At 28.7% G+C, this 14,608-nt stretch overlaps 2 protein-coding genes across 2 annotated transcripts, besides 3 other annotated features; one reads left to right on the top strand and one right to left on the bottom strand.

Moving 5' to 3' along the window:
- Positions 1 to 1,611, bottom strand: TVAGG3_0644080 (phage tail repeat-like family; the record flags this gene model as incomplete). Its single annotated transcript, XM_051241383.1, has 1 exon — positions 1 to 1,611. The coding sequence occupies one exon, from the start codon at positions 1,609 to 1,611 to the stop codon at positions 1 to 3; it is 1,611 nt and encodes a 536-aa protein (XP_051087970.1).
- Positions 1 to 5,953: part of a mobile genetic element that runs on past the window's edge.
- Positions 5,954 to 10,386: 4,433 nt separating this feature from the next.
- TVAGG3_0644060 (uncharacterized protein) lies at positions 10,387 to 12,367 on the top strand (the record flags this gene model as incomplete). Its single annotated transcript, XM_001298092.2, has 1 exon — positions 10,462 to 12,207. The coding sequence occupies one exon, from the start codon at positions 10,462 to 10,464 to the stop codon at positions 12,205 to 12,207; it is 1,746 nt and encodes a 581-aa protein (XP_001298093.1).
- Positions 12,368 to 13,102: 735 nt separating this feature from the next.
- Positions 13,103 to 13,140: a mobile genetic element.
- A 1,177-nt stretch (positions 13,141 to 14,317) lies between these two features.
- Positions 14,318 to 14,354: a mobile genetic element.
- Positions 14,355 to 14,608: the final 254 nt, after the last annotated feature.

Here is a 14,608-nt window from a genome sequence, read left to right as displayed (position 1 = left end):
TCATTGAACTCTATACCATGCGAATACAGTCATAAATGGTGGCATGTAATCTTTACTTTGTCCCGTTGTTTGTGTATATCCTGAAACGCGATGTGTATGGTTTCCTTCTCCCTGAGTGTCACTCCAGTAACAATTTATGGCAAATTTAACATCATCTTTAACATCATATCCTTTACCTTTTGTCATTCCTGACCAATCCCAATATCTATGCTTATGCCAACCTGCTTGAGATGTGCTTAAATCTATGTAGTGACTGTGTGCAGGTAAATTTTCACCCGTAATTGTTTTACTTCCCCCTGTTTCCTTTGAAGAGTTTGCACAATACAAAAACCTGTCAACTATTTGTTCCCATGCACCAACACCAAACATTACTTGAGGACCTCTTGCATCCATAGATGTATAAATAGAACCTACTGGGTTCATTAAATCAAACATATGAGATATTATAGGATTGTCTCTTTTGAACTTAAAATATAGTGTAACTATTTCGGGTTTCTTCTGGTTTGTGTCAGAATATTTTTTATAATATAATCTTATGTTTTCAGGGTATGTAAAATCTTGACTATAATATTTATTTTTGTCATCTTCATAATAGTATACTATTCTCGTTTTTTCTATTGCATTATATCTTTTATATCTATAATATTCTAAATATAATGTTTGCTTTTTTGGGTCTACATGTGCGTCAACACCATAGTCATAATAATACGGTGCTGGAGCTACGTTAGACAATGTCATATCCGTCATTTCATAAACTCTTAAATATTTCTTTTGTTCGTCTCCATATAAGTTTAAGTAGCAGTTGTTGTCTAATGGAACTTTAACTTGTGTGCCATTATTCTTTATATAGCCTACATACATTTCATTGTTATTTTTCGGAATGAGTTTATACCGTATACCATTTCTTAAGGACTGTACAAACTCCCATCTAAAATATTTGTTTTCTTCATTGACAGAAAAGTCACCAACAATAGTTTCAATATTTTTTGTTCCTATCAAACTTTGGTATATTTCGTTAACAAATGATATATCTGCTTTCTTTGCTAACTCATCGTTAACAAATGATATATTTGCTTTCTTTGCTAACTCATCGTTAACAAATGATATATCTGCTTTCTTTGCTAACTCATCGTTAACAAATGATATATCTGCTTTCTTTGCTAACTCATCGTTAACAAATGATATATCTGCTTTCTTTGCTAACTCATCGTTAACAAATGATATATTTGCTTTCTTTGCTAACTCATCGTTAACATATTCCTTATCTGCCTTCTTCATTATGTCATTTAGGAAACCTTTTATGAATTCCTCATTTAAATTAAATCTTCCAATCTTCAAAACTTTAGGAAATGCATTTAATGCGTAATATCTTTGTTCTTCTGGTGGAATTGATGTTATATCATCCGTTATTCCTTTAATTTTTGAATTCATAAATAAAATTTCTTTTATATTTGATATCACTGCACCACCTTTGCAAACGAATTCAAAATGGTCATTTTTCAATACTATCTCCAAATCTCCATATTTCAACATTTGCGTTTGTTCTGCCGTCTTTGAATTATATGCATATGTGGCGTATGTAATGGTCTGTGGTTGCTGTTGTTTAATCATTTATTACGATTTAAAATAAATATTTAATCTGTTATCTCATCAGCTATTTTTTCTATTTGAAATTGCCATAATATTTCATTCATAAATTCTAAATCACAATCAAATAGGTCAGTTATTCTAAATTTAATATTTGATAAATCTTTTGAATGAAGAATAAATGAATTCCCGGATAATTGAAACGGATATGATAAAGAAAATGTGTTTAAGTTGATGGATAAAATGTTTTGTATTGATGGGTAAGAGTTAGGGTCTAATGTTTGATGTGAAAATCTCATTGGGGTATTAACTTTATCACATTTGATTAAAATGAAATTAGAACCAGTGTCAGAATACAAAACATCCCCAACATCTTTTTCAAAATTTAATATCCCCAACAATGAACGAAGACGAGGAGTACAAAATTTAATTTTCAGCGGAAATTTAATAAGGTTATTTATTTCATCAAGTTCAAAAAGTTTATCAGGTTTTGATTTAAAATTTTCTTCATACCATACGATAAATGATTCATTTAAATAACTTAAAATTGTGTTAATATCCCATTTCGTTATCACATTATTTATATACATATCATACGTTTTTAGGTCTACGACCCCGCCGCTATGCGGCTCATGGTCATCTTTAATAAATGATATATAATCTGAAGGGTTTAAAAGAATGGGATTAAATTTACCACTCACAGAAACGAGAGTAACATTATAAATTCCACTAACTGTTAAATTTAATTCACAGTTATTATTCGAAATAATATTGATAATTGACATTTTTTTATTACGATTAAAAATATGGTAAAGCGTTATTTTCCAGTGATAAATAAAACTAGAATAAGATTACCTCAAGAATTCATAAATTCAACGAATAAGAAATTCATTCATGTTATAAATTTTAGTGTTTTCAGAAAATATGAGTCGATGTCATATTCATCATCAGGTTATATTTCACTTCATTCAAATTTAGTTCAATCAAACCCATATAATGACCATTTCATAAGATTTTCAGATGGTATTAAAAATGTAATTGATAGATTAAAATATGAACAGATTGACAATATCGAATTTTTGGAATTTTGGTTTAAATATCCCGATGGAAAAAAGATTGAAGTTAAAGATAAAGCTGATACTATAACAAAAACAATTACAATGACCGATCCGGATAGTGGGGAACAAAAAGAAATAAAACAAACGATAGAAACTGGTGAAAGGTCAATTATTATCGATTATGATTCAAAGGATTATTATTCGATAATGTTAATGCTTGAATATTAAATAGCCTTAACAAAGAATTTTTCAAGTGATATTTTATATTCATCAACTATTTTATTATAAATATCATTATATGTTAAATGAAGTTCAGTTGTTGTTCCGTTCTTTGATATCTTAATTGTGCTAATATCCTTTATAGGATTTATTTTTGCAACTGTTCCGCAGCATGAAACCTCATCATCTATGAAAAATTGAATCTTCACGTCTGAATCTTGAACATCACAAAGAATGGCGATAATGTGAATTAATGATTCATAAGGTAAAATAATTAAACCGGATTGGTCAATTAAATTTATTATTGAATCATAATTATCAGTTATGATATCACGGTAAATTTTCATTAATTCAGAATTAATGTCTATTTTATATGGCGCATTGCGACTGTAATCGTAGATTCCTGGGTTATCAAGTGGTGGGGTATGTTGGATAAGTGGGAATTTCAACAGGTTCTTTACCAGGTTCAGATAAAATGATTGGGTCTCCATCTTCTTTATTTTCTTCCTCCTCATTCTTCGGTAAGTCACGAGTTAATAAATTTGGTTGAGTTGCTGACCTTGTTAATTCAGGACTAACATTAACTTTAACATTTTGAATAATTCGTGATTTATCATCATTTACGTTATAACCAACCGTAATCTCTGCTTTTGCGTTAGTGTTCTTTTGACTAGTGAAACGTCTTCTCATTTATATTCGAATAAAAAAATATATTTAAACTTTTATTTTGCTGGAACTTTTGAATCTATTATTTCCTGTATTTGTTCATGAAGTTGATTTTTAGCATTTTCATCGAAATTAATAGACCGAATATATTCATTAATTGCATTCTTATAATCATCTGATTTCTCAAATTTTCTTTTATCTGATTCCTTAACTAAATCATAAGTTAAACCTCGTTGCTGATATAATGGTTTCTTAATTAAATCTTTGAATGCTTGAGATAAAGCACCTGATGCAATTCTTGCTACTATAATTGGTTGGAATTGCTGTTTAAGTTCATCTTTAACATTTGCGAAAACTGGATCGAATAAAGCAACTTTAAAGAATTTCTTAGCTGGAATTTCAGGTCTTAAATTTGCATATTGACCATCAAACTGGTTAGAATATCGTGGTAATCCATCCGGTCCCTCTTCAATAGCATTTAATTCTTCATTGAAGTAAGAATATGGATTATGACGGTATGAATTAATTGGACCATTTTCACCTTCTCCAATGTATTGTTTAACAGCTTTTCCATTTTCATCAAATTGCATAGGATAATGTTCATTATATGCTTTACGTTTAGGATAATCCGTCATTGTTAATTTATACCCATTTATGACTTTAATATTTCCTTGACCATCAGTAACGAAAACTTCATTTATTCCATCAGGTTTTCCATTTGGACCCGTAATGTCTGCTTCGTGTGCTTCCCAATTTGGTCCGTGACGTTTGGCATATGCTTGAGCTTCTGGTAATGTTAAAACGTTTCTCATTTGTTTAACATCCTTTTGAAGACCGGCAACAATGTGGACTAATTCTTTCATTCCGTCTGGAACTTTCATAGTTCTATTATATGCACCCTTTTTGTTTGTTCCTTGTTTTAATGGAACCTGTAGAAGATTTGCAATTTCTGTCATGTTTAATTATAAATAAAAAATAAAAATTAATTATAAAAAGTTATTCGAATTTAATGGAACCTTTATTTAAATCAACTATTATTTTTCCATGTTCTCCTAATTGTTGATATTGTGTGTAAAGTTCATTAATGCTCATTGGTAAATTCACTTGATAAAGCATAACGTTCAACTGTTGACGACTAAAACCACTGAAAATGAAAAGGGTGGACAGGTTTGATTTAATGTTTGTGCTTAATGCTTTAAAGTATTGAACAGCCATGAAGAATGAACACTGAATGTGTCGACATTGAGTTAATAATTGATTAAAATATGATTTCTCATTAGTTATTAGTTTTGATTTCACCGCATCATCTAGAAAAATGAGTGAATGCAAAAATTCTCTATCAAAATTTGAAATAGAAAGTGTTTCAAATAATTCATCCCGTTGTTTATCAATAATTTTATCCTCTAATCCTTGCTTCTTGATTGTATTATATAATTCTTTATACATTACAAAGTTTTTTAAATAATCTTCTGCTTCTTCTTGTGATAAATAAATAATTGGAATTTTGATTAAATGCTTTAAAGATTCAAATGTATCATCTGAAGGTGAACCTGAACGGTTGATATAAATTAACACATGTGAATAGGGTGAAGTGTTAGCAATAATGATAATTTGTTTTAATATCGTTAATGTTTTACCTTTATTTTGTTTACCAATTGCTGCAGTGATTGAATTTAAGTAACATTCAGAATATGGAATTTTCATTAATTTTTCCTTAGATAGAGCATTTCTATTATCACTCAATGCTTCATTAATCATATCATCTACGTATGTATTATATACTCCTGCTAATTCTTCATAAGGGGTGGATGAATTTAAATCCATTTAATCAAAAATAAATTTATAATTTTAAACATTTCTATTCATCAATATTTCATCATATGAACTTCTATACTGCGGTGGTGTACCTGTTGGATGATATTTCAAACCTTCATCCGGTGTCCATGTCCAATATGTAGTCCTAGTAAACCAAACCTGAGGAGGATTTGTCACTTTTGAACAGTAAGTGTCATTTTCACCCTGAATGATTGGATAAGCTTTCACTTGTACTGTAACTTGTGAGTTGAAAGTTTCTAATCCATCAAAGAATATACCCGCTCCATCACGTTGAACTGGAATAGTGCATAAGAATGAAGTTTGGTCTTTCCATGTTCTAGCTAATGGCGTGCCATATCATCATTCAGTGGTCTAGTTAATGAGTCCTCGTATTCTTCTGTGCATTCATTCACTCCATCTAAATCAGAAGCTTGAAGCATACGTGTAAAGAATATGTCGCCCACTGTGGTCATCGCTTGATCGGGGAAGTTTCTGGAATCTATAGTGACCTGAAGACCTCGAAGCATTGGATTTTCTAAAACCGTTCTTTGCATTGCATTCTTCGGAAATGTTAACACAACATCTGTAACATTATGAAGAGCGTATGAGAAATCTGAGCTAATACCTTCAGGAGTGATGCAACCTCCATTTAGTGAACGAACGTCAATATGTTGAGCTGGAATCATGAATGGATCTTCCTTACTAAATAAACGTGGTATTGCTTTAACTGATTCTTCAATTAAACCGTATCCTGGTGTAATGCATTTATCCTCTAAAACTTCCATCTTTGTGCATGAAATAATAACGTCTTCAACTGTTGCGTCAGCAGATGTAGCGGCTAAGCTTGTAATTAATTTGGCAGGAAGTCCGATTTGTTGGAATTTGCGATCATATTTATAAACATGATTCATAATCTTTTCATAATTTTCATCAGTTATCTTTTCATAAACGTAATTTTGTAAATCAGCAACTCTTAACGGGTCAACCTGACAAAATACTAAAGTATCCCTGAAAACATAATATTTAAGAATGATTTCACCAAATGATTTAGGATAATCATCGAACGCCTGAAATGCTAACAAATCATTTACCGGAATAATCATATCAAAAGTGACATCAACTTCTTCATTTGCTTTCTTGAAAACTTCTGAAGGGTCAATATATTTACCACATACTGAGTTATCATATTTTTGAACATTATTATATAACGAATGAACAAACTTTTTAACTTTCCTTTCTGATTTTGGTTTATATGTTGCAAATGCGAAAGATTCACGGGCGCAATCCATCTGAAGATAACCAGCATCACCTCTTTCGGTTTCTACTTCTAATTGCTTAAAGCTTTGATTTGATGATTTGTAACCAACGAATAAACGCATGCATTTAAAAGCGGCATCACATGTGAAAGCTTTATTTGAAACTAGAGTTGCTTTAACTTTGCGTTTAATATATGTGTCACCTAATTGGTTCACATCATGAGCCGGATTTGTAATTCTTAAATGAGTTTGTTTATCATCAAAATATGGAGCATCAGAGTCATAGCATGAACTTTCAAGTTCTCTATAATATCTTCTTCCATCATTCTTTGCGAATATTTCATTTATCTTTTCGAATGAATGAAATACATTTCCATTAATCGGTTTAGTGTTTGGCACTAAATAGTTAGTCGTCATTTATTATTAAAAAAAAATCAAAATTAAAAGATGAAAATGAATTTTTAATTTTAATGAAATAATCAACTATGGCTGCAGGATTCTTTAAGAAACTGTGGGATAAAGTAAAAAGAGGAGCGCATAAAGTTTGGGAAGGGATTAAGAAAGGAGCAAATTGGATATTTAAGAATAAAGAAGCAATTAGTGACGTTGCTGAACAAATAGCAAATGTTCCGGTAAGGAAGTATTAAATAAAGGAGATAAGGTTTATCGACTACAACCGATACTAAGATAAAAATAATATTTATTTATTTTTCCACTAACCCCCTATTTTATTAAGTATTCCTTCAGCAATTCCACCAACTGCGTTACCTGCTTGTGCTCCCATCGCCGGATTACCTGCTTTAGCACCTAATACTCCTCCTATGATAGTTCCTGCCGTTTTCGCTACTGGTGCCAAAAAGTTTGCAACGGGTTTAATAATCTTTTGATGAACCCAACTTGCAGCTTTCTTAATTCCTTCCCATAATTTTTTAAAGAATCCTGCCGCCATCTCTGATTTAATATTAATTAAAAAATATATTTCATCACTTATATTCTAATTTTTTATTTAATGATAAATGAAACCGATTTTAAAAATAAATGAAACAGAGGAGGAAGAAATAAATGAAAGTGAAAATGTTCAACAAAAAATAAACGTTGTTAAACCAATTACTGAAATAAAAATTTTTTCATCTGTTGAGAATTTAATGACTATTATGCTAATAATAAAAAATTATTTGAAGAATTGACAACATGTAAATTGAATAAAATGTTTAAAGTTGAGGACAGAGTCCAAGACCCGGAGGGTCATGGATTCAAAATTTCAAAAATAAAAGGTGTTGTTAGTTTAAAATCTATTCCTCAATCAAGAATCACCTCATTAATGAAAATAGATGATTTAACAAAAAGAATAGAAATTATTGAAGAAAGAATGAATCAAATAATTGATTTCATAAATTCAAATAATCATTAGTTTCTTAAAGTTCAATGTTGAACTCATCAAATTCATCTTCATCATCATTACCTTTAGTGAGTTTATTTACTCTTTCAACTTTATCTTTTGATAGTCTTTCGTTTAATTTTTTCTGAAGTTTTTCGTTACCAAGTTCTAAAATTTTACATGGATGATATTTAAATCCGTTAAATTCTTTTTCCTCAGTTTTAATCATTAATCTACAAAGAACTTTAGTGAAAAGGTTTTGTTGTTTAAACCACTTATCCTTAATATTTGTTATAAATTCAATATCCGGAATTAATTCCCAAATTTTTGAATTTTCGATTAATTTACCATCAAATGCAAAAGCAATAAGTTTAATATTAAACTTACCTTTATAATATAAACTTTCTACATAATCATCGAAATAAACATCTACTTGTTTAACATTTTCAAGAATTGGTGAAAGTTTATTCATTAATTGATTCACAGTCACGAATTTTGATTCACTCATTTTCATACGAATTAAAAAAATAAATTATTCAAAAAATGTAAGACATGAATTTTTAAAGTTTATTTTTCATTCATGAATGATAATTATATCTGATTTCTTTTACTCTCTCGTATATACTAGATTTGAAGAATTCAGAACATTTCCCATAATCTCCTAAATGTTTTCTTATCCCTAACGTGTGCCAGTTATTATATGAAACTGAATAAACTTTATCTTTATCTTTACACCTTTCATCACTTCCAATATATTTATATCTCAGTTTTGATTTAGCATTTTCATATTCATTAGCGTTTAATAATTCACAGTCTTCCTTTTTAAATTGATGTTTAAGATATTCAGGATTTAATACTCTACGTTTATATGCTCCTAACTTAGTCCTAAAGGTTTTTCTACAAAATTTAGGAATTCCATCCTCTTGAATGTCATCAATGATTTCCATTTCATTATTTTCAATTTCTTCTTCTCGTTTATGAGGTCTTTGATTATGACTCCATTGATTCCATGAAATTAAATATTCTTTATCATTATATTTATACCTCATTAGCTTATTTTGGCTTTCATATTCATTTAATAATTCACAATCTTCATTTTTAAATTGAAGTTTAACCCATTCAGGATTTAAACAATGTTTAATTAATCGCGGAATATCTGACATCATCTATATATAGCTTCTTTTATAAAAGATAAAAAAATAAATTATTTTAAAATTAATGTTAATTTTTTAATGTGTTTAGTATATAAATATTTTAATGCATCGTCTATATATAGATGTTACAAAAAAAGTCACACAACCCGCACTCATCTACTACTACCGAAAATGGTCAAAAATAAGTCACGAAAATATGAAATTTAGATAGCTAATTTGATTTAATTAAAGACGGCGAAAAAAGTGCAGCAAGTTTGTATTATATATAGCGCGTTCTATCGGCGCGCAGCTTCGCTGCGCGCCGATATAAGCTACAAGGCTGTGATGCACCAGTGTGTTATAACAGATCGATTTTATTTGAAATTTCATAAATTAATAATTATAATAAATTTGATATTCAGAGACGGCGCTACGCGCCTTTTAGCATTCTGGGCACTTACGTGCCCAGAATGCAAGATTGAGAAATTTGAAACTTCGTTTCAAATTTCTGCCATGCTGTTATGGAAAAAGAAAGTCAGTACAAAAAAATTTTTGAAATTGAGAATAAAAATAATATTGTGAGTTTTGTGATATATGGATTTTTTAGAAGATTTTAGAGATTGAAGTCTCAATTTATAAAAATTTTTTAAATTGAGAGGAATTTTAATGATATTATTTTATTTTGATTATTTGGATTTTTTAGAAGATTTTAGAGATGTCAGTCTCAATTTAAAAAAATTTACAAAAATGATCGTAAAATAATTGTTTTTGTTCAAATCCTTTTCATTTCGGGAAATTGAAGTTAAATATCAAAGTGATGGTCTATGCATATGTTAAATCAAATCATTAAAAGTGTTTTGATGACTTTTTCTAACCGCAAATTGTCACTTTTTGATGTTTTAAAATTATATATATCCTATATGCATATAAGATACAAATTAATATTAAACTCCAAAATCGATTTTTGAGAGAATCAAATTTATCACATCTCATCGTTGTTCCGAATTAATATTTATTTGTAATGTACATATTATCACAATTACATTCATCACATTAAAATTCAAAAATAATTTTTGAGTTTCAGATCTCCCTAATTTCCCATATAAATATATGTTTATTTTATTAAAAATAGAATGTCCAATTATTGATAAAAATCGATCCGCTTTTCTACCGGTCAAGCTGTATATATATAGAACCCATCCATGTAAACCTCGATGTCACTTTTGCGGCCTCGCTCCGCTCGGCCGCAAAAGTGACATCGAGGTTTACATGATGGAAAAGTAAATGATAATAATCAGGCATCGTTCATAAAGATTTATACTCAAATACAAGATGATTCATCAAATGGAATGATCTTGGAATATCCTTATGATGCTTTGTCAGCACAAATTGTCAATATTGCAGAGAGTCATTTTGAAATCGGGCATAACCAAGAAAGAATTGTTATTTTTATGAACAAGAATGGCTCTACACTGATTCTTGAACCAAATTGCGGAATGAATACAATAGAAAATATCAAGTCCTATAAAATTATGATATATCCTCGTTTCATCAATACAAAAATAGTTACTGTTGGGTCTACAACAGAAATGACTATTGACATCACTGACAAGGTTTCAAATATAATTTCGAGTTATTTTGAAGGCAACATTTGTATACTCAAAGACTATTACACGCTTTTTGCTACAGAAGATGAATTGAATCCTAGACCATTAGATCCAAGAAAACCATTAAATTTCTCAACTTTAAAGTTTGATCGTTTTATTCTTCAGCGTTACTTATTTATCTTTCCACCACACTTAATGACTGAATTGGAGCCGTCAATGATGATGTTCTATGATTGCAGAAGATATATATATGAGCACAACGAACTTGAAATTGACAACTCTCTCCTGATTCTTCTGACTGTCTTTGATACATACGCTTTAGATGAGGACAGTTTAACCAACGGAACATTCGATCTTAGCAAATACATACCTCCTTACGCTCAATTTTCTTACGTTTTGAATGATGAAGTACTTCAGGTAGCCAAAACAGTTAGAAGTAAAGACAAAATACATATTTTGCAGAATTATGTGAAGCTTGCGCGAAAAATCCATAATTTTGGCGAGACAAAATATCAAATCCCCGATTCTAACATGTTTGTAACAATTGATCCTTATGGAGTTACATTCTATAATGATAATAAAGAAAAGATCGGTCTAAAGATATTATTCCCCAATATCACTGAAATTAAGTTAGATAAAACAGTTATTCACCTTAAATTTTACAACAAGAACACCAGAATTATTGATGATATTGATTATGATCTTGGTCAGATGTGTAATTCCTTCAACATGCATCTTTTGACTTCGATTGAAGTATTAAATCGGGAAATCAAAATTGCTCAAGAAAAGAACGCTATATCAAAGAAAAGAGTTGAGTCAATTGATGACTTGAAAGGTACCTATCATGTTGAATTCAAGAAACTCCTCAGAAAACTTGAATTTTCAACAGATATTGCATCAAAAGAAGCAGAATTAGATGAGTCTTATGAAAGAATTGCTTCATTTTATGGAGTCAAATGCGAAGTCACTGAAGGTGTCAGACACCTCATGCACATGAAGAACAAACTCTCAAACAACAATGCAGCAGAGTTAGAAGATCTTCAATTGATTAAAGAGAAACTTACGAAAGTTAACAGCATTTTCATGGAGACAAGGACTAAAATGAGAAATCACAATTTGAACAGCGAAAACCATTTAGCAGCTTTTAACGAGTGTTATGAGAAATTGCAGAATGGAATTTCGACTGTTTCAAGCAGATGGGATCATATTTCAACAAGAGGAATGATGGAAGAGAAGATACAGTTTGCTTCAAGGCTTCTGGAATTGCTGACATTCTACTGGACTGAAGCAAACTTCCTTGACATCTTGCAAGGAAAACTTTCAACATTTGAAAGAATGAAAGCTAAGAAAAATCCAGCTGACGTTAAAAAACAAATCTTAGACCTTCAGATGGCTATTGCTATGTTCATTCAGCAGAATGAAGAAACAATTCATGTCGATCATGTAAGAATGCCACCACGTTTATCAGAAGCTATTATTTTCCAATAAAAATAGAATTATATACATATAGGATTGTTTTGTTTTTAAGATCCTGAAAAGGATGGAAAGATAAATAAAGCGTTTGGTGAAAATAATTAAGATTGAAATTTTCCTTTAAGAAATGCAGGGATATTTATAGGTATCTATATTAACCTTAGATCCTTTTAATATTGGTGGTAAATCTTGAGTTGTATTTAGGTTTGAAAAGAACATTCTTTATCGAATAAGATTTAAAATAAAAGATTTAAAAATGGTTAAGCTGACGATAATTATATTGCAGTTTATATTAAAATTTACCAGAAAGCAGGAACTGTGGAAAGAAAGGTAGAAAAATAATTATTTGCATTTGATAAATTAAGTTGTTCAATCGAATTCCTATAGTTATCTATTGTTTTCTCTTTATCAAATCAGCATACTGTGTAAAAGGGAAAAAAGATTAAAATGTTACAGTATTAAAAATTAAGATTTTTGGAAGAATAGTGCATCCTTAAAAGCATTAAAAGAAAATAATTCGAAGAGAACTGGAAAAATGTATTAAATAAAATAAACAAAATTTATTTCTATAATGTCCCAACGATGATGAACTAAATTTTGAATTTATATATATAATGATGAAAAAGAATATGAACAATGGAGGATGATATAAAATTGTTTAGAGATCATGTCGGTTTCTTTCAAAAATCGACTTGTAATACGATTTATTTTTAATGACCAATCATTTGGCTCTTTGTATATACAGATAATTTCAGAAATATTAAATTGAAATATCTTATCAAATTTCCGATAATCAAGCAGTTTTGAGAGAGTTCTCAATATTTTGAAATAAATTTAGAAAAAATAATCATTCTTTGATTTTAATGAAAATTGATATCAAATTAGCGTAATATAATGTGGAATGTATATTTGTTGTAAACAGAAATTCATCAAAAGTGACACCTCAGAAAAGCTAAAATATTGAATTTTTGGAACTTTTGATAGAGCACGTTTTTAAATATTAATTAAAGTAAATGTATATTTTGTAAAGATTCTTTTTAATAAAAAATAAAATTTTGAAGAAGAACACAAAATCTTCTGAAAAATAATATCACATAAACTCATATTATTTTCTAATATATAACTATTTTATATAAAAATCAAATTCAATGATCTTAAAAGCGAAGGATAAACCTCAAAATTTACGAATATAATGAGTGGGAATATAATGCTTATCTATCATAAAACCATATGAAATATCAATTTTTGCTTTACGCCTAATTTTTGACGACAATTAGCAAAAAATGTTAAATGTTAACACTCAGTCCATTTGAATATGAAAAATAAAATTGACTTTGATTAAATGTTTTTATTTATCATGCAATTCTTCTTGCGACCAAAGATTTGAATAAAACTTCAAAAAATAAGATAGCTTAAAAAATAATATACGGTAGTGTTTACTAATAGATGAATAGTATATAAATTCTATTAAAATGGATTTGATCCAAAAAAATATATAAAATTTGATCATAAATAAAATCGTTTTAAATTACTTCTTCATTTAAATTATAACAATTATTTTTGGTTTTATATTTTTTTGGATCAAATCCATTTTAATAGAATTTATATACTATTCATCTATTAGTAAACACTACCGTATATTGTTTTTTAAGCTATCTTATTTTTTGAAGTTTTATTCAAATCTTTGGTCGCAAGAAGAATTGCATGATAAATAAAAACATTTAATCAAAGTCAATTTTATTTTTCATATTCAAATGGACTGAGTGTTAACATTTAACATTTTTTGCTAATTGTCGTCAAAAATTAGGCGTAAAGCAAAAATTGATATTTCATATGGTTTTATGATAGATAAGCATTATATTCCCACTCATTATATTCGTAAATTTTGAGGTTTATCCTTCGCTTTTAAGATCATTGATTTTGATTTTTATATAAAATAGTTATATATTAGAAAATAATATGAGTTTATGTGATATTATTTTTCAGAAGATTTCATTCTATATGCCTATGAAAAGTACTCTCAAAACTAACTTTTTCCTAATTATAATTAAATCTAGAATATTGTATTATGCTTAGTATTATTTCATTTTTCTCATTCAATTTAGAATTTACAAATGTCAAAAAATTGAGAGCTGTCACTTTTGATGAATTTCTGTTTATTACATATTTAGTTGATCAAGTACTCCTAAATATCATTGTGATTGCAATTATCAAAAAAAATGAACGCAATAGAAGTTAATAATGAATAATATAATGTTCGTGGTAAATAACCAAAAAGAATAATCTAATTTTAAAAATTCATATGATATAAGAATGTTTAACAAATTCGAATTAAAATCAAGTTACAAAACAATTTAATAATGATAATAAAATTTTTATTAACAAAATGAATTATAATATTTATAAAAAAATTACA

This window comes from Trichomonas vaginalis, chromosome III, assembly GCF_026262505.1.
Source record: "Trichomonas vaginalis G3 chromosome III, whole genome shotgun sequence".
NCBI classification, from domain to species: domain Eukaryota; phylum Parabasalia; order Trichomonadida; family Trichomonadidae; genus Trichomonas; species Trichomonas vaginalis.
Note: the sequence above shows the minus strand (reverse complement) of the source record. Positions and strands in the feature narration are given on the sequence as shown.